The 26937-nt window shown below is 39.8% G+C and overlaps 1 protein-coding gene across 7 annotated transcripts in view; it reads right to left on the bottom strand.

Annotated features, from left to right (window-relative positions):
- Positions 1-26937, bottom strand: part of MTUS1 (microtubule associated scaffold protein 1) — a 130658-nt gene that overhangs the window by 75670 nt on the left and 28051 nt on the right. For 4 of the 7 annotated variants that reach the window (XM_037382110.1, XM_037382100.1, XM_037382084.1 and 1 more), the window contains exons 3-5: positions 16208-18489; positions 13737-13932; positions 1693-1875 (exon numbers count right to left, since the gene is read on the bottom strand). In XM_037382110.1, coding sequence (XP_037238007.1) covers positions 1693-1875; positions 13737-13932; positions 16208-18262 — 2434 coding nt within the window. In that variant the 5' untranslated portion in view covers positions 18263-18489. Of the gene's footprint in view, positions 1-1692; positions 1876-13736; positions 13933-16207; positions 18490-22584; positions 22961-26937 lie in introns of those variants that run through there. The other 3 variants (XM_037382092.1, XM_037382128.1, XM_037382074.1) reach the window with 3 other exon arrangements.

Genomic DNA, 26937 nt, shown 5'->3' with positions numbered 1-26937 from the left:
ATCAAGTGTAAGAAATTAATGAAAGAAAAATCATCTCCCAGACAATCAGCAAGTCTAAACACTCCATACATCTACCAGCCTTCACAAAACAAAACACATACTTTAAAATAGAAATCAAAAGGAATACAACATACTTCTTTTCCCAGTAAACGTGGCTAACAAAGGAATAATACAAAAGCTGTAAGATCCCACTACCAGCAGTGTCAGTAAGGTAATATCATAGTGGCTTCCCGAGTCAGTCGGTGGTGTTAGGGTAGAATTGATGAAAATAACAGGAGAAAAATTAGTTTCTGTGCAACTGCGGAGTCCTCCCGGTATAGTCATTTAAAAAAAGATCAAAGCAAGCTTAAAGCCTAAGAGACTGCAGCCATGTTCAAACTCTCATATTGCTCTTTGCTCTTCGTGAATCCAAGTGGAAAAAATTGTAAGCTTGAAGGCAGTGGACAAAACAGATTAAACCAGCTAGCAAATCAGGCTAAATAAGGAAGTCATCTGTTTGGATAATTAATCTGAATACACTTTGTTATGAAGGGATGACCCTTTCCTTTGTTAAATCAGGGAGTAAAATGAAGAGACTACAAAGCTGCTCAAGAATTCTAGATACAGTGCTAAACCTGAACAGCAAAAGTCAACATGGCTGTCACAGTAACCGAGCCGACCTGATTACACAGGAACATGCACTGCATATTTTATTACACATCCTCTTATTCCTTTGAGAAATATGTTAGGTTTTAGTTTTTTCATGAAGGCATTACGGGGGGGGGGGGGGGGGGCGGGGGGGGGGGAAGAGCAACTGAGAAAATTTAGTTACTTATCTATGTACACATATGCGCATACATAAACTATAGATGTATGTTAAATCACAGTTCTCTTTTTCAGTCCATTGAAGGCGGTTTTAAATGACATCTGGCACATAGGAAAGGCCTTTGCCCAGTCTCCAATATGTAACAGATGATGCAATTGTAACAGAATTTGAATGTACTCATTTGAATATGTATAGCTGGGGATACTAATATGTCTGCCAGCTGCATGTTATTTCCTTATTTTTGCCCCTAGAACTACTACAGCAGCTGGTACAAACCCTTTGCAGAGCTTCAAATCAAAGCAAGTTGCTGTTAGTTTTCTTCCTAGTTTTAATCAAGATGGATTTGGTTTGAGTGCTTACAGTTACCTTAGAAATTACAGAAGTCTACCCATGCAAAGTTTTACCTTCTAAAAGCAGTTTCACTTATCTGCTTTTGATCCCATCTACACATTTTGTCTTAAAACTCTGAAAGCTGCTATAATCTAGACCTGGAAGAGCATTTAGGATCAAAAGCCTGTAACATTTTGTGCCAAATATTATGACATTCCCACTGTTCAGACTTATTTCTTATTACACTACATGTAAACACAAGGGAACTTTCGCTCAAGAAGACCCACTGGTTTTGTAATGTTTCAGAATAGGAGCTGTACTGAAACCTCTACTCATCAAACTAAAATCCAAGGCTCAAAGCTCCTTCAGGGTGACAGATCTCAAGAAGGAAAATTTTAAGTTAAGAGGCAAAAAAGAGTAAGACCTAGAACTTTTAAGTAGTACAATGAGAATTAATGCAGGCCTTTGTCAGACAGGACTCCCTTCATGGAGATGTTTTTTGACAAGCTGCTGATGCCGGCTATCAGGTAAAGTGCATAATCCTGATGGATACTTACAATTACTGCTGAAAAGGCTTCGCTCGCTCTGACTGCTGCTGACTGATGAGACGCTAGGCGTTCTCTCAAGCACTGATCTTTTGACAGGCACTTTGGGTTTGGCTTGTGGTTTACTGGAGCTAGCCCAGGAGGCTGGAGAATTCTTCAGAGAGGCATGCTTCTCTCTTGGCAAAGATCCTGTACCTGTCAATTGGGGAGAAAGGGGAGGGAAAGAAAACAACAAAAGGATTTGGAAAGAAGCTTAAACAATTGCCTCATCTATGTATATGCCTACAAGTAAGAAGATTTACATGTTAAAAATACATATAAAAAGGCTTAATCTACCTCATATTGACATAGTAAAAAATGCTGTAAATGCAGAAAAATATTTTCAGGGATTTAAAGAATCCCATTTTACCTCCATATTGATATCAGGAACAAGTCAAGAGCTTTACAGACTAGCCTTCAAGGAAGATACTTGCATGCACAAAAACAACAACAAAAAATATCTTTCTTGCATTCTCCTCTTCTGTGTATTATGGTTAGCTGTACCAGTGATGCCATTAAAATATAACCTCTGGCTCAAAGACAATCCAAGAAAGAATCTTTTTTTTTTCCCCACACCCAAAACAGGGCACTCTAAAAGGTAATATCCTTCCAAGGACAAAGACAGCACGAGAATATCAGATTGTGTTGTACTCGCATACTATGCTGAAAAGTGACTAGATCTGCAGAACTAGTTAAACAGCACTCCCCAGAACCAAGTTCTTAATGACCAACAGGTGCAGACACATTTTTGCTTTAATTGCTGTTTTCATTTGAGCTTGTTGAAAGCAAATGCCTATTAACTAAGTTAATCAAATAGGAAGAGTATCTTCTATAGAGGCAGGCGGGCCACTTTCAGATGGGAGCTTATTCTTGTGCTATTAAAAGAGCAACTCCACTTTCTGCAGGAAAATCTGAGTTTAGTTAAATTAAGCTTTTAGTTTATTTCTGAAAAACGTATACCCAGATTAAAACTACAATGGCCCAAAGGAAGTTACATACACATAGACTTGTCTTGACAGCACTGAGTTGACTTCTATCAGCTCTGATGTCAAGAATCCTTACACAGTCCTCCGAATAACTATGGAAAAGGTTTTCATTTTTGTACAAAAACAAAAAGAGATACAGAAGACAGACTTACATATATTTTTTAAAAAAAATTTGTTACAAGTAGTAACAAAGTATATTTTACAAAGTATCTTATCTTCTGATGTCATTGCTATTTTCAAGTCTAACAGGTGTATTTTATCTTGAAAAGAGACAACTACAGTATTTCAGATTTGACTGAAAACAATCAAGTGTCTATACAAAGGGAATACCCTTCCCTTTATTCTTGTCACTATAAACCACATTTCAATTTTGCTTAAGCTATATAAGAGACTGTTGAAATATGACAACATTAGCTAGTAATTCCACTTTATTCAACACCAGTTTTGCTGCAGGGTCTCTACTCTTAAAATACTAATGATCAAGGAGGCATGACATTAAGGGGACTACATTAAGATTTAGGCAAGAAAAAGCACTGATGCCCAATGTCTGCCTTTCAACAGTAGGTGGTGGTACAGGATTAGATACCTTGACTCAAAACATCCTGCATCAAGCAGCAAAAACAGGAACAGCACTAGCAAAGGCAGGTATGTCCGAGCTTTTTTTCCTGAGTTCAGATCAAGTCAGTAACAAAAAAAGCCGTACATATAACCTATACTAAACACACATTAGGATATTAGATAGTACTGATCACCGAATTTCGATGACACATTACACGTGCTTTACATCAGACCTCTCTTTGGAAGTGCAATTTTAATATTTGTTTGGTATTACTATGAAGAACTATGTTTCTGTATATGGCTTTACTGTAGCCTTATACTAAATCTCCAGAACAAAATTATCACCCATATTTTAGAACTTTTTTGTAAGCTACTGCAATGGACACTTGAATACATCTAACTCACTACAGAGAATCCAACCTTTGTCGTGCTATTAGAACACCACAAACCACAAGCTCACACTTACTGAAAACACCTCTGGAACACAGCACTCCAGACAACATACCTGAAATAATTTGTTTTTACAAAAAAAAAAAATAATAAAAAAAATCTGTGACATCTGAACTTCATACAACAAATGTGACACCTTCATAAAACTTTTCACATTGTTTTCTAAAATTTTCATTAACAGATCAACATACCAGAAGAGTAATTAATCCAGACCAGTCAGAAATTCCTTTTCTAAATACCCTCTCCACAAAAATAGGTGCAAAACCAAACCCCAGCCCCCCCCCCCCCCCCCCGAAAACAAACAAACAAACAAATGGCCACTGTACAAAGTGCGTATTAAGTTTGTATGACTTAGTAAGTTAAAGCTTTAAATTTCAAAAGTCAGCCAGAGGAACAAATGCAGCTTATCAGCTGCATTTTATTGTTTAAAGATGACAGTAGCATGCTTGATTGCTATTGAGCTGGACTTGTTCATCCAGTTCAAAAGGTAAAGGAACCAAATCCTGTTTTCCTCACAGTGATTTTCACTCAAGATGGGTCAAGGCAAGGATAAACCCTCACTCTTGTCATACAGCATGTTCCCTATATATGATTTCCAGCCTCCTCTGCAGACACTGGAGTGCAGCAGTACTCTAAACCAGCTGTGGACTCAAACCCATTCAGTGAGCGCAGGAAGCTCTAGGATGTCCACTTCCAGAAGCACACCAAACAGATGATCTTTGCTCTTTTCTTAGTTCTACCGCTCAGTACTTTCCAATATAAGGCTTCTATTGAAGTGATTGCTCAAGCACTCAAATACATGTTTCAAAAGCCCAGCTCAAGTGAGAATTTAAGTCAGGACACAGGATCATTAAGCAACTACCCTTGGTGTTATTTCAACCAGCAACAATGGTTTTACAAAGTATTTTTGTAACTACCATTCCCCAAGAAGTCAACCAGAATTAAATACAAAGGTTTTGAAGACAGAAGCAGGAAGATACAGTATATAAACAAAAGTACTAGAAACAAGCACAAAAGCAGGATAGCTAGTGAACAAGCAATAGCATCAACGTAACAGGCTTTCATCAGTTATTTAATCTAGTCACTGAAGTGGAATACTAGAAATATCACATTCCTATACAGTGAAGTAATGAGTTGGCAATTCTTCAGAAAAAATGTCTCTATGCAACAACCACGTTACTTCAAGTATGTTAAAGCATCTCTTGTATTGGAAAGGAAATAAGCAAAGAACAAAGCTCATTTTTCAAGAAGCTCCGAAGTCAGATTTCATATCCTTACTCAAATAATCATCCTCTCGTATGAATTCCTCATAGGCAGTTATTGTCAAGAATAAATTAAGGCTTCCTTTAAATAGTACTGAAGCCTAAAAAATTCAAATTGAGAGAATAACCATAAGCTAGTAGTGGTGAACTTGGGACTTTGTTACCACCAGACCGATTGTAAAGTTGAGTATGCATTGGCCAATTCTGAGATTCAGTGTTCACCATTTCAAACCATCCTGACACATTTCACATCTAAAACCGAGCACAGAGCAATCAGCATTCATGGAGCTATACAACTGGTTGCAAGCCTTTCCTTCCCGAACAGAAACTTAGGGCAGACTAAAAGCAAAAGGAGTCTTTGGAAGGATGCTTTTTGTTGTTGCTGCTTTCGTTTAACCCTAAAGTTAGTGGTAATAGTTGGTCTGGCCTTTCAATTGCCCTATCTCTTGAATATGTTGAATTTGGAATTTTTGTCATGCTTTTCTGATTTTTCCTACAAGTTTAAAAATCTAGGGGGCTCTATTTTAGATGTGCTAACTTCTTATCCTTTTAAAAACATAATTTTACGCATAATGGAAAAGCACAGTCTAAAGCTACAGTACAAAGTGTTTATAAAGGAAGGGGAGTAAACCTTCAAGAAAACATGCTATTTTTTTTGGCATCTACTGAAAGGAGCAAGTAAATCATGGAAAGACAAACTGGACTTTGATATTGTCTCCAGCAGACTGACCTTAACATAGCTACAGGAGCATGTACAGTTGCTATTTTGAGCACTGTAAAGCAGTAGCAACACTAACAGATTTCTGATGGCTGCGAGCTCCCCAAGTTGCCCACTTAACCGTTCAGCAGTATTAGTTATACCATATTATGCTATACATGTACCAGCGTTCCTTCAAGGAATAAAGAGTGGTCACAGCACATTCCGTAATTCTACTGAAGATGTACATATAACCTCTTTCTAGTTATCTCTCCCTTTTAAAGTCCCAAATTATTACCAAAATTAACAAAGAAAAGGCAGGACACAGTTATGTTATGTTGCTAGCAATGCCTCAACTGCTAAACATAAACATGGACAAAGACATGGAATGATAAGTTACTGCTGGGTCTCAAAATATTTACATGAGAGAGATTTATTTGTTTAGAGGTAACAGCTAATCAGAGAACAGCTGACAAGGCAAGACCCAATTACCCATCCGAAGCAGACTTCCACAGTACTGTTCCCATTCACCTACAATCCTTAGGAAAGCACTCCTTTTTGACACAGGTATTGAGGAACCAGCAGCAAGCTAGGTGCAAAAATGTACCTGGGCTGCCAGCAGCCATGCAGGTAGGTATTCATGTGTTCCTCCTCTTGCAGCTCAATATTCTCAGACTAAAACTGGGAAAATGATCATCAGTGCTACAGAGCCTTATATTAGCAGTTAACAACAACCAAACCAAATCTTTTAATTCTCTCAAACACTCCCACTGTCAGAAGAGCCACTGGGGTGTTTTCAGTTAGGGGGAGAGAGAGGGAAAGAACAACATTCATGCATGTTTACCGTTACATTTCACTTTTTCCCCTTCCTATGTGGCTCAGCTTTAAAACGTGGCAGACTGCCTCCCAGTTACAACCTTCCACACCCACAGGGACTCCTCCCTTCCCCATCTTCCCTCAGGCTCAGCTCCCTGCATGCAATCCCTTCAGCACCTAGAAGCAGCTCTTTTCCTTCCCAGCCTTCAGTCCAAACTCACGCCTGCTCTCTCGCATCCAGTGCTGCCTGTTGGATTTACTCAGTGTTAGGTTTTTCCTTTCGTAGGCTGAACTAGAGCAGCCCCACGAGAGACCATGTCTGCAGAGTCATCCCCTACGGCCCCAGGCAGGGCCAGCCTCTGGACAGCAGGTAGTTTCATGCCAGCCGCACAGCGATGGCAAAGCTCGCCCGCTCCAGCTTTGCCAAGAGACTGTTGTAAGCTGTTTGCACCCTGACTTAAACCCCAACCGCTAGCTTTCACACAGCTATTGGAAAGTGCTGTCTGTTCAGGAATAGTGGGCACAAGAAGTCAGATCAATGTACTACAAGGAAAGCTGAGGCTAAAGAAAACCACCAACCACATCCAATTGTACTCTTCATTATTGCCCAACACTTCACACTACACATCTTAGGCACTGAAAAATAGGGGTTGTTTATATATATATATATCTAACTATAAATATTTTAAGTTTTCTGTTGCAGGAGTTTGTGCATTCCTTGCATGAAGAAGGAACCTCACTGCAGCAAAACCTAAATAAATTTTATTCAGGAACACAAACAATTTCTCTTCTCCTTTACCTCTACCCTGAGAGAATTCAGAACTAACTAGTACAGGTGAAGAATCATTTGAAGACAAACCAGCATGTCTTTACAAGTAAATGACTAGGTACCAAGAAATTCCCCTGCAGGGAAGCAGTGCACACCTCGCTCCTAAAGGAGAATATTATAAATGCATCCACATTTCTGACAGCATTGATATGTTGACTGTTAGTACCAGCCTCTACAAGTATGGTCACGCTTCTTGCTACAGGTATAACACATTAAAACCCTGATGGTGCTAGTCATGAATCACCTGTAAAAAGTCTGGGAACACAGGGGAAAGCTTTAATTCCTTAAGCGTGGTAACTGATGGCACCAGAAACAAAGCTGACAGGACAAAATGCTCCCTTCTGGAAGCTGGAAGTCAATAAAGCAGTGGAAACACCACACTCTGGAATAAAGGTCATTTATCTTCAAATGTTTCCAACCTTCTCCCCCCACCAAAAAAAAAAAACAACCCCACACTCAGAGGACCACATCCAAGGATACCAAACCTGAGATAAATCAATCAACTTGCCTTGAAGGAATTTGTTGTAACAGATCCCATACTACCTCACAAACAAAGCCCCTTCCAATTTTACTCATTTCTCATGGTCAATTTGGCTTCTAAAACTAACTAGCAAGCTTTTTACTAGCGTAGAGCCAAAACTAAAAGCAAAGTGACCAAGCTGAATGCAGGTGACATCTTTTTACGGCTCCTTTCTGGCTTAACCTGTGACCTGACCATTCTGTACCTGAATGACCAACACCCTGGGCAGAGGCTTAAAGGTCAATACTTTGCACAAGTATATACACTGCTCCAGGCAGCTTCTAGCAAACCATCCCTGTTGCGCATGACCAGGAAGCAAGGGCAAAGCTGAACGAACACATTACCAGGGAAGTCCAACTCAAGCAACCGGAGAAAGGACGACCTGCAAGGCTCCTGAGCCTTCACAACTTACACTGCCTTCCGAACTCTCCCAAACGAATCAGCTGGACAAAAGTCCTTGCAGATACATTGGGTAAGTTTTCCCCCACCTTACACCCTAAATTAAAAGAGAACTGGTTATGTGATACACAGTCACTATGCAGTGGAGCTCTCTGGGTGAAGATGACCAAAGAGGGATGGTAGACAAGCTTTATGTCATACTACAGACCTTGCACTCCATGGGGCCCCACATATTGGCTTCCTTCTTCCTACCCCTCTGAAGGGGAATATGGGAGTTTTAAGTACACTTTTAACACAGGCTTTAATCACTGTAATGAAACCCTACATATATATATTAAAGAAAGGGAAAAAGACACCAAGTAACCTGGACTCATAAGGACAAATAATGATCTAGGATAAGCTAGCGTATGAGGAACCTGCTTTTAAGATCCATAAAACAAACTGACTGTTCTGCAAGCAAACAAACATACATACATAAAAAGACTGTTGAAACTAAACTTAAAGCTTTATTTGTAGGCCCTGGTGCATTTCAGATTTGTTCACGAGAAAGTATATGGATGCCCTTACAAGTCAGTCTCCACTCCAGCATTTTGAGAAAAGGTCTGACTGCTTCAAGCCAGAGAACTTGGAAGTTATGTTTGCCTTTTAAAACATTTTGTTTCCTCTTGGCAGCATGTCATAAAGAGTCACATGGTAGATAGCAGGAATGATCTGAAAACTGATTTGCAGTAACAATGTTTAGTTTAGCTCCTGGTTCAGTGTTAGAACAGAGAGTCAAGGATTATGGGAATGCTTACTGGAACAAAGTTGGTTTGGTTCTGTTTCACTAGTATTTTGAAAGGCTATACCGAAAAGTCCCGAATTACCAAGTGTATGTATGTTTCCAACTACATGATAACCCATTGAAACCATTTGGTTTCAATTTTACATCTGAACAGCCTGCCTTTGTGCAATAAGCAGCAACACCACACAAAAATGAATAGTCTTAATCTGTCACAACCTGTTCTCGTTTTAACTGTAGAAGTTCCTCTGAATTATACATTTAAGTGTGAGATCAAGACAAAATTCAACAGAAGGAATTTAGCAATTATGAACTAACAAACAAATCAGTATTTCAAAGCATCAATAAAATCTGCTTTGGTATAATGCAATTTAAACATATTTCCTATAGCATATGTGAAGTTATTTTTCCCATGCTTCGGTTAGTTGCAGAACACTGGAAAAGTCCTTCAGTATAATCAACTTTTCATAAGGAAAAGGTCTCGCTTGTCCAAAACCTTCTTCAAGGAAACCCAAAATTCAGACTGTTGAGCTTCTCTACCCAAGCTTTCATTACTCTAGATAAATGATATGAAAATACTAGCAAGAGAAAGAGGACCACTGGATTAGACTCATGGAAAAGGTAAGTAAAGTACAGGGCCATAACTCTGCTAATTAGATATCAGGGAATCAGAGACAAAATGGTACCCAAAATGTCAGAAATAACTGTCAAGACAGTGAAAGACATTTTGGTTACAAAGACGATTTACATGGCTTCCATTAATCTTGGGATGTTTTTAACATTAAGCAGAGGAATAATATTTTTGATGCTTTCATATCCGCAAATAGTTTCAACTGCACATAAAGCTTGACACAGCTCTCATAGCTAAGACATCAAACAATGTGAAGTTTCATACAGTGGGAAATAATTTAAAGCTATGGTATAATTTTAAAGCACAAGTGTTATACCATATCAGAAGTCTTACAGGTAAAGCTCCTTTCCTTTACATGCTTAGAGGTAGGTTGTAGTCAGCAAAAGGAGAAAAAAAGGCAGTGGTAGGCATTTACATTTTTAGATCTAAAGTAAATCATTTATATCCCTATTTTACACTGCTCAAACACAAATCAAATAATTTCTTGTGGCTCAAACTGTCACAGTGCTTCTGTCCAAACATAAGGGTGGTAACATGCAGTTGTTGGGACAGGCTGACAGTAGAAGAACTTGGAGTGATGTTCCATGGGACTACCAAAGCTTCTTGGATTCTCCAGTCCCCTTCCAACTCTCCCTTCAAGTGACAGAGATTACTCTTCCCAAACCATAAAACCCTAACTGTTAGCTGGCTATTACTCCTCCACAGTGGTTATGCATATCCAATTAGAAGGCTGTGTATGTTTGCTGGGAACAAAAACAATAGTTGCTTTCATTTTGAGACTAGTTCAAACTCCTGAACCAGGGCTCCAAAATTACATACGCCTTCCAGTAAAAACCAGGTAACTCAAACACCTTATTCTATGTCTTGAATTCTAATACATGTTTTCACTGATAGAAAACTAACACAGCAAAAGGCATACTGCCTGCCATCCAGCACTACAGAAATCTGTGCACGCCACCATGGAAAAGTTAGCTGTAGAGAATTAAGATCTTTGCTCAAGAACATGACTGCAAGTCATTCTCTCTTATGGAGAAATGGAGACAAACAGTTACAGAAATAATTCTGAGGTGTCTAGCTTGCAACTGTGACCTAATTTCTAGATTTGCTGCAGAAATGAGGCTTCACCGTTTCACAAACCACTTCAGTACATTTAATCAACCTGGGCTCACCTTTCAGAAAACAGATTTCTAATTCAGCAAAAACTCCAAGTTTTAGCCAAGATACACCGATACTGGTGAACAGTGGTCAGCAACCATTTTGAAGTAAATAAAAAATTATTTCTAGCTTAACATGCTCTGCAAATAACCTCACAAAAACTTAATGCTTGAGACAGGAGGTTTTCCTCTCCTTCTGCTGTCTCCTGTTCGAGAGAGAGCATCAGGGAATTTCCGTAGAAGACAGGCTTTCTATTGAGCTAGTGCATTACTACTGAAAACTTAAGGTTTACATTTACAAGTGAAAAAAAAAAATAAAATCAAAATCTCAACTCCTGCCAAGCTGCAAGGATCTTGTAATTGGTGTTTGATACAGGGCATTTTTTTCTTTTATTTCTTGGCTATAGAGCAGTTTCCTGCTTCTCACTTGAAATGACAGCGCATGATACAATCCACTGCTCACAAGCTCCTTATCCTGGGAATAACACATATACTAATACACTTCGGACAGATGGACTGCCTCCGTCCCTCAACATACCCATCTGAGAGATGACAGAGAGCTGTATTATCACTTCTCTTGTTCAGAGTATTTGATGGACTCACTACTCAATTGTCTGCCTGCCCAACAGATCCAAGTACAGCCAGCAAGTGATTACAAATTAGCTGCATTTATACTAGCACCTCAGAAAGCAACGGGGTCATTAGGATTTGGAGATTTTTAAGACTTGGCTTGACAAATGCCTGAACAACCTAGTCTTAATTCAGTGCTGACCCAGTTACAGGCAGTGGGGGCTGGACTAGGTGACCTTCAGAAGTTCTTTCCATCCTAGATTTAGCTAGTCTGCCTGTAGTCTGGACAGAGATCTTGCCAGCAAACAACTGTACAACTACTGAGTTACTGATCTGTGTTGTTGGAATTGTATCAAGGCACAACTTTAATACCAAAGTGTTCAAATTACTTAACTGGAAGAAATAGTTACTCCCTACAGGAAGGCTTTAGCTACAACAGACAACTGGGTTTGGTTTACAGGCTGCCACTTCACCACTGTATGCACGTGCGCAGTTTTACTTCAAAAACCTTAAGAACAGATAGGGTCAGCAGCAGTAGATGGCGTTTTACTTGAAAGGTGTGGCTGTGTAATACAGCGTGGCTTTAGTAGCAATACCAAGCAACTCCTACCTTTCCCCATCCTTGCTTCTCCCAACCCTGTACTCCCATCTTCTGATTTGAATCAGTAGTATGTTTACCAAAGAAGCAAGGAACCATGTTTAAGAATCCCCTTCCTTTACGAATCCCTAAAATAATCCCTTTAAGAATCCCTAAAGAATCCCTTTAAGGGACAGGGAGGTTAACCCAATGCAGTTTAACGCATCAAATCCTACTCTGCAGCACCAAGGCTTTGCATAAGCAAAACGAAGGGTACAATGTGCTAAAACAGCAGGTATTGGCAGGGGGGATGGGGAGGGGGCATGGAGAAGAAAATTATTTTCATGTGCAGTGTTAATGTTCCAGTTTTCTCAAATTATAGCACAAGTTTGAAGTGCTGAGGTTCTGCTTCAAGCTTTTACCCTAAGCAGCCTTCTTCCAACAGGAAAAATGTGGAAGGTGTTCTACTGACCACTGTAATTTTGCCATACAGTGGATTAAGGAGAGACAAGATTAGCTAAAGAAACTTGAGGAGTAAAGGATTTTCAACAGCAAGCTTCTTCCAAAAGTACATTTGGTTTATTTTTTATTCTTTTATGAAGGAAAGAAGTTAGTCATATAACCCAGCCATGCTTACCTTTATTTCTAGTGATGGTGTCATAAATCTACTCCAGACTAATAAGGGACAAATCTGTATCTATTTCCATCTCAGTTCTTCTAAGACCATAATTATAGACAGGAAAGCTCTAAATTGCTACTTAGAGAGGTGACTACTCTTCCAAGAAATAGGTGGCTTACAGGTAGGTACCTAGTTCACTGAGCAAGTCCCTCACATTGGCAAGACTCAAGTCAGAGAACAGCCTACATCCACTTTCTCTGAGAGACTCATCCCATAAAGGACTACATATACAGATTTTATCATGCTTCACCACCTGTATATAATTAAGAGAAGTATTTTGAACTGTCTCATAATCATAGATTGAGCGGATTAGAAAAAAAAAAGAACAGGTTTTACTGGGTGAAGTTGGGTGTGCGCACTTTGCACATTAGAGTGTATTGTAGTGTAGTCATTTATAGCCAGGCTATCTTTGCAATTAGCTTTGTTGCCACACTTGGTTAAAAAAACACACATAACATACAAATGTATTTCTGAATCTCTTCAATACGATTACAGAATGTAGTTTCTACTCACCAGATTTGAACAGCAGCCTACAGACTAGATGTGAGATTCCCCCCCCGCCCTTGGTATTAATCAGTCTAAGCTTAATTAGCAGCTCAAGCAGTAGCCTCTCCTTCAATTTTGTTCTCCCCTTTCTATTAACTACAGAGCTATACTAACATACCTTGTTCAACCTAGTTTTATGTCCTGAAATAAGGACTCATTCCCATAAGGACAGCATACAGTTGCTTATTGTAAACTATTGCTTTGCACCTGAGCTCGGTCTACATTTTCTCCTCTTCACTTTTACATCTTTCAAGTAATTTCACAAAGTGCTGCTACATAACCAAAACTATAAATAATAATATTTAAATATTGTTTCTTCTAATAGCACCACACCCTCCTAAACACATTCCTCACAAGGTAAGATTTACAGTGATAAGGTGTAACCTGCTTCCCCCCCCCCCCCCCCCCCGCACTAGCAATTTGCTATTTGGATAAAATCATATTCAGCATGAAAAATTCAGCTCTGTGTCACTCTAAAAGTTCTGTCATAAAGCACATTAAATGATATCCGAACTTTAAGAAACTGTTTAAGTGGTAGTACTCCAGTGAAAAATTCTCTTACCAGAGCTTGATGACAGAACAGCTCCTTTGTGAGAAGGTGCTTTAATTGTGCCCATAGTTTTATTTTCACATCCTCTCTTCAAGGGCAACACAGACTGCATCATTTTAACCCTGGGAGTAGATACACTTCGTAGTGTGACTGGGTCTTTCTTCAGTATGTTTTTCCCTTGTGTTGTCCCGTCTTTCACCAAAGGCATCTGTTTTTAAACAAAACCAAACCAAAACAACAACAACAAAAAAAATCATACAAATACACAGCACGACCAACAACAAAAACACCCATGCACCACCACTGTGAGCAGCTGAAGATCCCCCTTTCCAGCATCTGTAATGAAATACTAACCACAGAAGCAGGGGACACTTTTAGCTGTTCACTGTCACATTGTCCACATCTGCAGTTCAGTACCTCAAGAATCATCTCAGAAATGGCCTTCAGCAACACAAAACTATTAGTTTGCAGCTAATCACTGGTAATGACAAACATGCTCAAGAAGTTACAGAGGTCATTTTCTATCAGAATTTCTTCCTCTTCCTCCCCAAACTCTAATTAAGCCATTCAATTACATGCCTGCACCTAATCTTAAAATCAACTATTTATCAAGCAAGTACACAAGTTAACACACTGGTAAGTTACTACCTGGAACGTCACAGCCCTTACAATAGGTTTTCTGGTCTAGGTCTTACATTACCACACAAGAACAGCTTAAAACCTTTCACATTCACATGCCATAGATAAAACAAAAATTCAGGAGTGGACCCAGGACAAGGTTAAAATAACTGGCTTATATGTTGCACTCATCTGCCTTTCAAGCAGAATTCTTTCTCTGGTTCATACAGGCACTAATTCATGCTGTACAATTAAGCCTATAAAAGTAAACTTGAAAGAAAATACAGTTCTTCATATGCTTTTCTGTGACTCAAGCTGATATGCAGCCATTTGGTCATATTAATATACTTTCCACTTTTTACTCCAGCCCTTACCTTCATTTTCAGAAGTTAATCTGTACTTTTCAGAAGGCCACGTATTAAGTTTAGTCCAGTTGACTGTCTCTACTGCACATTTTATATCATTCGCTCTGTCAATTTTCCAGTTACCAGCAGGACAAATACTACAGAGGTTTCCATCTTGGCAATGGCATGAAATTAATAAAAGAATTCTCTCCAACCCTCAGCACCAAAAGGAAGGAGCGTAACAGAACCCAAGCTCTGAAATACTTTACAATTGAAATAGACCATTCTTGCTTTCATGGTCATTTAGGTTTTCAAGTTAAATTATTAATTGTAATAAATAACATTATTTATTAATTTCTTCTGTCATGTTTCAAAAATAGATAGCTGCTTCTGTTTTACCTGAAGTAGCTTCCTCCCTATACTGAGCTTTACTGGAGTTTTTCTGGCAATCAGTAAAGCCTGACAAAAATCCAAACAATGTCAGTTTTACCAGTAAAAGCTGCTGCTCCATTTCACCAGTTTAACGTAAGCTGTGGCACCCACAAGTGAACAACAGGAAGGATTCCATACAGCATCAAGACTCCAACTCTGTGTCCCTACCATGCCTCCCAAGATTTTGGTCAACCCAACCCTGAAGCTCTCTTTCCTGGCATTCCTTTCTTTAAACCTTCTTTCAGAGTATTTGGAAGCAGCACGTTTCTCCTGACATGCAGCTGACTCATCCAAAAATACTTCCCAACGAACCAGAGCACGCATACCTCCCGGCCAGGAAGTCTGCACCTTCCAGCTGGCTGATTGCCCAAAACCAGGTATATGCCCTCTGCATGAGAAATATTTCCTGGCTACTCTTAACTATTCTAATGAGTCCCAGTTCTACTTCAAATAAACTCCCAAATTATTCAAAGCGGACAGTTAAATGAAGATGTTAAAAATAAAATGCTCGACCAACTTGGTAGTCTTTGGGTTTTGCGTGACTCTAATATTATTGTTAATGTGTGCACAACATTTCTGTAAGTAGATTTCAAAAGTGTAATTTCATTCTGAAGCATGTTTTGAAAGAAAAGAAAATACCGAAAACAGCAATTTATCTCTAATGTCTATTTAAAGTTACGGCACCACTAGAATTACCTTGATAAAAGCACATATTAAATGCTATATTTAGAAAAACCTCACCAAGTTATGCTATGCAGTTTTACCAGTTTGACTAAATTAAGACTTGTTAAGATTCCTAATAAAAGCAAACAACTGTAAATTTATATACCATGGAGTAAGATGAAAGGTTCAAGACCAGAAATCACACTTGAGGCCAAGCGTGACCAGTTCGTAAAACGGTATTCCTTCGTTGCCTTTATTAGGCAGAGATTACGCCCCCGAAATCAACACTACTTACATTTGTAGACCCAAACCCATTCCACAACTTCCATTCAGGACTACGCAGTGAATGAACTGTGCAGTACATAATTCCCTTTCTCCAAATATATCAAACATATAATTTTGTACGTTTAAAAAAAAATAGCTTACCAAAGAAACTGAGTGCAAGTCACACATTTCATTTGCCGCATCTTTTAACAAGCCTGCTTCCATAGGAATTTCCATGTTGCTGCTTTGCTCTTTTTCATCTCCGGTCTGGTAGATGTTTTGAGCACAGGGCTGCATTACAGAGGTGGAACTTTCCATTTTATCATTTAGCATCTCTTTCGAGTTCTCTCCACACGTTGGAGGCACAGCAGAAACGGAGGAGCACACCGAATGGGAGGAGCTTGCTTTGCCAATGTCTTCCGGATTCTGCTTTAACACAGGTGTCTTTGAAGCCTTGTGGGAAGCATTTCTGGGATGTGTTGTGGGATGTACGGCTGGGCTAGTGAAGAGTCGTTTGTTAAGATGTAGCTTATGGGGCTTATTCACAGGCAATTCCGCTTTAGTATCTTTAGCTAGATCTGTTTTCTTTTTCAGCACTTTTATGGAGGGAGACAAATGCCGTGGGGAAGCAGCCAGTGAGGATGAGACGACAGCTGATAGCTGGGGCGACTGGGGAGACCGCTTTAACGCTGCACCGTCTCTTGACTGTAGCACAGGTCTGGACATAACCTTTGGCTTAACATTTTTGAAATTAGGTTTGGGAAAACTAACAACCTCCGATTTCTTCGCTCTGGTTATTGTTAACGCAATAGGAGACCTACCCACTGGTCTTCCTGCATTTTGACCTGAACTAGCTTTAAGCAAAGGCCTTCTGTTCGGCCCTCCTACAAATGCCTTGCTCTGTCTTAGTTTAGGAGACTTCTCTCCAAGCTCTGCCAGAGCTGAAACAGAAAAAGCTGTATTCTTTGATTGTTCTTTAGGGGTTGAAGTACATAGAGCAGAATCACTTTCATCAGCCACAGGACTGAAGACCACAAAAGTTGCTTCGCATTTCAGGTCAGGCACAGCAGTCCTCTTTAATTTTGGTTCACTGCAAGATACGAAAGTGGTTTCATGCATATCCTGAAGAGCAGCATTTCCAGGGATAGTTTGTTCTTTGGTTAAGGGTTCATTGGTTTTATTTGATACTTGCTCTCCATCCATTTTATCTTCTGGGAGAAGATGCACATTATTTACAGAACTATCCATGCATGTTTCTGCACTGGAATTCGCAGTTTCAGCATGGTCAGGGGTACCCAGCAAGGATTTCACTTGGTCATCTTCATTAATATTAATGCATGGTGATAATGTATCTCGTACATACGGATCTATAAATCCAGCAGCTAGTTTTAAAGACTGTGCTTCTGTTTCCTGTGATTCTTCATCAGTCTTGTTAGTGTTTTTTAGATAGTGTTCGATACCTGCAGAAGCAGGACGATGTACTGCAAGTTCCGAATAGGCATCTGGGCTTTCTGAAGCCATTACTGTAGAGGAGAAATTAGGTGTTCTTTCTGAGCTGGTTCTATCAAATTTCTCTCTCATACATACTTCACAAGAGATTAGTGTTTCCCTCAGATGCATGTCATCATTTTGATCAGTTCCCAGAGTCTCACCTATAACATTGGTAACATCCAATGTGCTCAGGTGGCAGCATGCCCTGTCATTTATCAGGGATGGCATGTTCTGCTCTGAAGCAGGAAGAGGTAATACACACTCAGAGTCAGTCTGACTGTAAGGCACCGATTGTTTGATACTCTGATTTTGTGGTTTTGCCATAGCAACATTACCTTTCAGTAAGTCTGTTGTTTCTTTCAAGTCACAGTTCAAAGGATATACACAAGTCTGTTCATTCATGGAAGACTTGCATGCAGCATCTGCACCTCCCAACAGACTTTCGGTGCAGTTGTATTTACCAGGGGTCTTCTGCAGATGAAGTGCTTCAGTACAATGCTGTTTTAAACTAATACTTCCAAAGTCACTTTTACTTTCGCGAACAGTATCATCTCCATGCTCAGTCACTACATTTTGGGCAGTTGAATTACTGTGTATCTCTGTGGCACAATTCTTTGAGGAAGGTGTAGCTCTGTCACATGTGTAGTTATTTCCATTTTCATCCCTTATAAGCAAGGAAGACTTCAAGCCATTCTTTGCTTTGTCATTTGACTTTTCAACATTCATTTTGAAGGCTAAGTTTTAAACTGTTTTCATTTTATGTTTGTTTAAAATCCCAGAGAATGCAGATTCTTCTGAAATTTGCAGGAAAAACAAAAAAAACAAAAAAAAAAAAAACCCACACACCAAAAATAGAAAAACCCAGCTTTTCCCTGGAACGTGTCAACTGTCCTGAAAGATATTTAAAAGAAGTAGTTCTTTGTTTTCATGTTTCTCAAGAGGATTCAAAAGTTCTGGAATTAAAAAGAAATTAAAAACAATTAGCCAAAACAGGACTTTAAACTAGCAAGCATTCTTAAGCTAATAGTCTTTGAACCAAGTGCAGCCATTTTGACCAACTTCTTTAAGCAAATTAAGCTTTTACAACAATGCCATCCATACATGCTCACCTTCACAGGCCACTTCTGCTCCCCTGACTGCCAAGCAACTCTTGAACCCTTTGGTCAGTTGCAATCAAGTGTGACTCTAGGGCTGCATTCTCAGATACTTGGCTTCCACACAAGCAAAGGAACAACCCAAAAGATTCAGCTCCTCAACAGGAAAAAGGTATCTGAGGGACCACACAACAGAATGAACTACCTTTCTTCCCTCTTCCAATAGCAGGTACCAAACAGAAGAGTATATTCCCTCACACAGCGTGTAGTCAAGCTATGAAGCTTTCCACTGCATGAGGCCTGGAAGCCAAAACCTTACACAGGCTCAAATACAAGCGTGTAAGAGCCACATAAGAAAAATCTGTCCAAAACTGAATACCAAACTGACTCAAGCAGCTCTCGGTCACAAGCTGCAAGCAGCTAGGAGAACTCTAGGGAAGAAACACTACAGGCTCATCCTGTTCTTACACTCTTCACTCAGCATTTAGCCCTGGTTACTGCTGGAGATGGGACACAGCATTAGGTGGTCTTCAGTCTGACCATGCCTGGTCACACGTACGTTCTTATGTACAAGTTTGCACAAAGACAGGAAATTAAGGGACATCCAAATTGTAAAAATTATGAAATGCTGCTGTATAAGCTCAGGTCTAGCTAATGTAGCAACATTGGAGCAACATGAAGAATCCCAGTGAAAAAAATTTTCATTGCTCATCCCTTGATGCACACAGCAAAGAGAGGTAACAAACACAGAGTTTTTCTCTGCACTGAAGGCCTTTCCCCTGACTTCCGAGGAAAGCAACTCACAGCAGAAGTTCAAGATCCTCAAAGAGTTGTCTATGCTGAAATAAAGAGAAGGCAAGGAGGTTCATAACCAGCTCTGTAGTTACACCAGTACACTACCCCAATGCTGCTGGGGTAGCCAACAAGTAGATGCCCATAGGACCCCTTCAGAGCCACTGGAGTGCAACTCCCTACATAGCAACAGCCTCCATCTTCTAGAAAGAAGACACAACATTAGCCAAGTGGCGAAAGAATTCCCATGTCCCCTCCAGCAAAACCAAGCCACATATCCACACTGAAACCCCTACAGAAGCCGAAGGGACGCACACACACAACATGACACCCAAAAACCTAATGAGCAGCCCTAACAACATATAAGGACAAGTTCCTAAGCACTAAGATCGCACCCAAGCACCAAAACCACAAGGACATGAATGAGAGAGAAGATCCAAACTGTCCAAAGCAGCTGGATGACTTACATAGGGCAATTCCATATGAAAGGCTGCTAGTACCAGAAATGAGACCAGAGGTAGGAAGAACTTTAGATTTGTAAGATATGGTTGCACTGGGGTGGGGGATCTGGCAGGAAGAAGACTTTATTGCTCTGAAAGTGACGCTAAGTGGGAAGGACAGAGTTCATTGGATGCAACAAGGGAATCTGACTGAAGATGTGTTCATTGACAAAGGTCAGCTTCCCAGCTGAGGAACAAGGAAACTGGACAGGTTTTGAACACCATCACATGTCTGGAGCAACAGATTCCACTCTCCAATCAAAGAGCAGGAAGGAGGAGGCCACCTGCCATCAAAAACGATGAGCAAACAGGTCACTGGTGTTTAACTAAAATGCAAGGCACCAGAGTGTGGTGCTCTCAAATAAGGGTACTGATATAGTGACATATTTGAAATTTGGTGGGAAGAAAGCAGCAGGACATGAACATCAAGATTAAGTACACAGGATGGACAGAATAATGCACACTAATATAAGAATTATATTAAAGTCTGAAATGATTTGAGTGTTAGTTGGCCACAATGAGCACAGACTAAAAATCCAGAGCTAACAGAAAAACAGAGTATTCGATCTGCAGTATCAACCTTCCCAACTAGGGTGACAACACTGGCTGCAATACACTGAAACAGGTCAAGGAGGCTACAAGATCAGAAAACACAGTAATAACAATAGTGGGAGATTTCTGCTATATTGATGTTGATTAGGCACACTGAATAATAATTTCCTGATCATATTTTTGTACAGGAATCAATGACTGCTTTGGGAAACAAGTTTGCCATGACAAGAGAAGCAATTCCTGATTTTTTCTCTAACAAAGAAATTTAAATCCTCACAGAGACCATATAAACCATTTTGAAAACCACAGCAGGGGAAAGAAAACAAACTCTTATCAACAAATAGTTTGGAAAGTGTAAAATAAAACCAGCATATTAAGTAGTGAAAGGTAAGTTACTAAAAGCAAGAACGCATCATTCAAAAAACCCTGATATCTTTCATTAAACCTTATTTTCTTCAGCTGGAAACACAGCTTGAATAACTATATTCAAAATAAATCCTTTCTCATACCAATGAAAAGCATAAAGCTTTCCAGACAGGCTGTAGGGCCTGTAAACAGTTTTGAGTACAAAAGCAGCACTCAAATTAAGATTGTTCTAGAACTGCAGGAATTTTTCTGTGCTCACTATGGATGACCAAACCCAGAGTGGTTTCTGGCCTGCAACCTTGTCTTTACATGGGATTTCAAACATCTGTCTCAGACTGAGGGTAAAAAGACCATGGGACAAGGAAACAACAAGCTACCAAGGTCAGACAGCACCCACCTCTGCCCCTGCTTCCTCCCCCAAGATAACATGGCTTGACTAACTTAAAATCTCCTGGTTCCTTCAGGCTGGTCTAGATCCTTTGCCTACCCACTATTATTTAATCCCTATAGAAGCACAAACAATTTCAGTACCTCATTTTCATCTTCCATTAGGAAACCTAAGGCAAATTCAAGACTTCTTCCAAAACAGTTTTCCCTGAAGGCAGGGCAAGAATCTGTCCTGAATAATTTTCCATTGATTTAAGTCAATCACGGAATCAACTGCTGAAAAGTATTTGCAAACTTTGCTTTCACTGCTGTTTTGACACATTAAAACTAGTTTCTGCTTGTCTGGAGACCAGCCCATAGCACAGCCTGCTCACTTAGTCATGCAACAAAAAGTTAAGATGCCATTTTGATTCAGCAGTAGCTCAGATCCAACCAAGTCTCACCTCTTTCAAGAGCTTTCTCACCACAGAAAACAGGGAATATGCCAAGACATAGCAAGACTGAGATCCCAAGAATTAAAGAATTAAAGAATGACATGGTAGCTTACAGTATGTGCAGCTAATAATGCCAAAATTTGAAACAAAATAAACCTTGATCCAATCGATGCTGAAGACTCAAGAAAACTAAAAGTTTTGAGACTGAGGAATAAGGAAGTGCATCAAAGTTACATATACCAATGTGTACATACGCATATATAAGTCTGCTCACTCTGTGCCCTGGACTTTCACATAACCAGACAATATACGGTAATAAGCCACTGATTCAATTTTTTTAAAGCAAATTTTCACTTAAGTAATCAATACTTTCATAAGCAACTAGACCAGCTTCAAATACATCCTCATTTCCGCATTTAGAGTCCTAAGTGTCCTGCATAAAAAGTGAGGTATTCCTAAGGATTAACCATAGCATATAAAAATCTGTAACCTGGATGAAAATCAGTCCTCAAAAAATGATATTCTGTAACTCCACAGGTACTAATATGTACATCAGGCTTATGAGAACGCTTCCTGGTGATGAGAAACTTTTTAGATTTGAGATCTGCCATAGAAAATTGAATGAAAAATTAACCTCAGCCAGCACCCTCTCCATAGCAGTGGTTAGCAGCAGATGCACAGACACAACAGGTGCCCCTCCAGAGAATATTCCTTTCCAAGGAGACACGGTTCCTGGCAGCTGACGACTTGGAGAATTCTCTAAACTAAATACTAATAAACTCTGAGTTTGTCTTACATCAACAACCATTATGCATGCCTGGCCTCCACAACACCCTAGAGCGCAGTGCAAAAGAGTTCAGCTGTTTTGTGCCTTCAATAAAGCTCAACTTGCCAAATCTCCATTGTAGATTTCAAGTACTTACACACTGCAAAGTCGTCTTAATCAGAGCTCTGAGCTTTCCACTTCCTCAACAGATATGAGATCTTGGGTAACAGAAGCATCGCTTTGGGGAAGGAAAAAAAAAAAAACAACAAACCAACAGGAAAGGAGCTTGGCAAGCAGATTCTCCTCACAGAAAAGATCAGCTGCCAGCAGCCCCAGATCCAGGAGAAATACACAACAACATGCAGAACTGGGCTCCGAGCAAGAACTTGTCACTTCTACTAACCTGTAGTAGGACTGGTTCAGTGCTGGGTAACCAGGAACCAAAACCATATCAATTACAATAGATAATTCAAACTACAAGTTTACAAATTACTACAGGAATGCAAGTCACTTTGTGTCACAACACAGTAATAATTTACACTCTTCCTGGTACTCCATCTGGAACTAGGTTCTTTCACCCACACCATCACATGGTGTTTACTCAAACCCATCAGCTATGTTTGTGCAGCCTGTACAAAGGGGGTGGGTAATAAATCTGAACGGAGAGGGCATGCCCAAACATGAAGAAAGGCAGTGTAAAAATGCTCTAATTAACTGAACGTGCTTTGATACCAAGCAAAATGCACCATCACCATCTGCACTTCAGCAGAAAACCATATTAAACTGTCACAATTACCACAGCCATTGAAGTCAGAAACAATTTAAGGCATTTCATACGTTAACACACTACTCTATAACCAGTTTACCTGATCACGTTCTGGAACACCACACAATCACCTAAGTCTGACCTTTTCAGCACATACACCTGAAGGCAGAGATGGCAGCACCCAGGAGGGTATTTGCAGTGATCAGGCATCCCTGCCAGCATGCTCTGTCCCGTGTTGCTCACACATGTTCCATCAGAAAGCACTGGGAAAACACGCAATTTCAGATGAAACAATTTGCACAGAATTGCAATTTCAGAGCTCCCTGTGCAGCCTCAGTAATGTCACATCCTGGTGCGAACTAGCCTGTTACCAAGCTAATTCAAACGATTAGAAGAGAGCATGAGTTAAGCTCCTAAAACAACCTCACCCAAACATTTACAACTTTACAAGTACAACATACTCTTAGGAGTGAATTACATGAAGTGCTCACATGGTGATGGCAGTGCTTGCTTAAGAACACACAGTATCATCAGTGCTGGCACTGTGAAGGTGCTGTGTTTACAACAAAAAAAACCCCGTGGGGTAGCTAAGTGACATCTGTATGCTTTATTCAAAGCCATTTTAAAAATCAAAATCCATGTGAGACACTTGCTACGAGCTGCAGAAATAACATGCAAGTTGTGTTTGCAAGCAATCATGTTAGCACATTTGACTGAAGGAGTAGTATCACTTTCATAGGCATAAACCACCAGGTTTTGTCTCCTACTTGGCTAATTGCCAGTCTGCTTCAAGACAGAAGCACCAGCATTAACATACAAGTAGTAACAACCAAGGAGCATGAATTTTAAGCAGTTAAATCTTGGCACTAAGGTGTGGAAGAAGTAAAAGTGGAAAAGCAATTGAGCATACGGCTGCAGAAATCAGACATCCTGAAGTTGTGAAAGAGGTGCTGGCTTCCCACAAGATGTTCAAACCATGACACAGTACCATCAGACTACTGCAAAACATATGACTGCTGATGCTAACTGGCACATCTGCCCTGCAGCTTGCTCCTACTAATGGCTTAATGGTTGCCTAACAGAGACTGCAATGCTAGTGCTTCCCCCAAACACACGGCCTCCAGTGATTCAGTCTTCAGAGCACTGGTTCAACAGAAAGCTTCAAGCCATTGCTTTCCTAAGATGAAGAGCTCTTACCTATGCAATCGTTCATAAACTCTGGCATTCTTATTGACCCGTCTTTAAGGTTGTCAGGCTGCCATCTCCATCTTTGAGTTCAGACTATTATTTGTATGCACATACACACTCAGACATCCCAATGGATTTATACAATGTCTTGATAAAAAAATTCTTCCCCCCTTAATAAATTGCCAACTTCTGATTTCTATTGTAAGGTAAGTTTTGGGAGAACTCTGTATTCAGAAGTGGAAGACCAGTACAGTGACTTTTCTTAAAAGTAAATCAAGTCCATCTTTTAGATAACCAAGATACTTGAAAACAGTGTCTAGAAATAGCATCTAGTATTTTGGGGATGTGAAGGTGCAACCTCCTAGACCAGGAAGATTCTGCAAACGTACATGCCTTTCCTCCATTCTGTTTTACAGCAAGTGACACGAAACTCATGGAAGTAAAAGAGATACGCATTCACAAGCCAGTGACAAATGCTAGCTATTAAGACAGCATAAATAAGCAAGTGTACTTTATTATTTGAGATTAAGTGCATGATAAAACAAAACCAAAACTACCTATTTGAATGTGCAGGTGAGAACACCAACAAGCCTCTTGTTTGGATATTCCAGCACTCTCTTACAACTTAATCAGGCTCTCATTCATGGCTCCACTAAGACAGCATTCATTGCTCAAAGCAGCACAGACTACTCGTGGAGTTTTCAAAGTATGGTGCAGTATGCAATTGCACTCACAATCAGTTACATACTCGGTTAGCATTCATTTATACACTACCATCATAAACAAAGGCTGTGCATGGTTTGCTGTAAGATCAATACTCAGTCTGTTATTTTTAGGCATCTGTCCTCGTTAAATTTGTCATCAACTTTTCAGGAAGATGCTTTTGGGGTTTTCTTTGCTATTTTATCATCACAACTGAATTGTTTAGCAGAAGCATATGTTCCTGTACAAGGAAGGATAAACTTTCAGGTCAAAATGAAAGTAAGGAGCCGGAACTTGAACAAAAAACCTAAAAGCATGTTTATTGTGGCAGTTCCTTGGAATATCAGGGTTCAAGCCCTTCTTTTTGAAAGACTTGATTGAATAGCTAACGACAAGACTGAGACTGTCAGCACCCTATGTCCTAATCAGTGTTCAAGTTCTTTGACTAGATAGGGGTTAAAAATACCGCTCACCTTCTCTGTTTCCTGGAATTCAGCTAAAGTGATTGCTAGCACTGAAAGGGTACATTTTCATACATTTTGGTATCTTCAAGTTACGAAACAGCGAGCCGGGATTATTTGCAGGAATTTTCCCTCCAAGACTGAAATCTTATCGGTGTAGGAAGAAAGGTGGTAATAATTATGAAGAACAAAAATGCTTTGTGAACTCATGCCAGGTCTGCCCAGCCATTGCATACAGCAAGTAAGTGAAACTCTAAAGTTCAACAAGTATGGTTTTTGCTCTTCAAGAACGCCCTGAAGTTTCAAGATAGTCTTCAAATATCTAGCAGTTTTCCTTAAGTCTTTCATCATACATTCTCTATTGCCATTTCCCATTCTTTATGGAAATTTCAGCCAACCTCACCCTTGGTGCCCATCTTCCTTTGAACAAACTTCAAACATTCAAAGCAGAAGTTGGGTTGACCTGTTTTGCACTAACTGCTCAGTCCTCTCTCTCAGCAACCCTTCTATACTCTCCATTACATATTTCTACTTTTTTGCAGAGCTGTCAATGCTCTTAAATTGCCTCATATTCCTCACTTGCTTCTCATCCTAGCTAAAGTCAAATCTAGTACAGAAGGAATTACACAGGGAAGCAGTGCAGAATAGCCATAACACCTTGCATTCAAGACAAATGGAGGGGGATATTATTGCTATTGGTGTTGGGGGTGGGGGTGTTCTGTTTTGGTTTTTTTGTTTGTTTGTTTCTTTGGATGGGGTTTTTTTGGATATTTTTTTTTTTAAAAAATACACCCTCTGAGTAGTCTACAGACATTTACTTAAGTGAAGACCTTTTGTCTGCTGCTAATCTCCTCTTGACTGACAAGTACGAGGCTTTCACAAAACAGCAAGCACAAAAATGGCAGAAACACTCTGCAGAAGCAGCACCATGCTGCAAAGGTAGGGGCTATAACGCCAGTCATAACCTTGGAAAAAAACCAGTTCTTGCTGCCTAACAATGAGCCACAACTTAGTCATTCATTCAGCAAGTCAGAGCAGAGATAGTTTTAATCATTACCACTGAAATAACACCTGCATTAAATATTTGCCTTTACAATGAAGTTTTAATGCCAAGCAAATACACCACATTGTGCTAGGTGGCATACACTGAAACTACTTAACATAGTACTTACTTCAAGCTGACCTGAAGCTTTTCACATTCCTGAGCTATTTTATGAGGCATCTGTGTCCCCAGCTCTAGTGTGAGGGCTACACAACCTGTAGCTAACATTATCAGTATCCTGGCTAGTACAGTGACTTGTCAATGGAATCAGATAGTTAAGGTCATAGGAAGCCTCATCTGCTCCTGTGCATTGTGTGTCCTTTCAGATCTTCACCTAAAACTGAGAAGTTT

Source organism: Falco rusticolus, chromosome 1 (assembly GCF_015220075.1).
Source record: "Falco rusticolus isolate bFalRus1 chromosome 1, bFalRus1.pri, whole genome shotgun sequence".
Taxonomy (NCBI): Eukaryota; Metazoa; Chordata; class Aves; order Falconiformes; family Falconidae; genus Falco; species Falco rusticolus.
The sequence above is the reverse complement of the archived record's forward strand: the minus strand, read 5'-3'. Positions and strand labels throughout refer to the sequence as shown.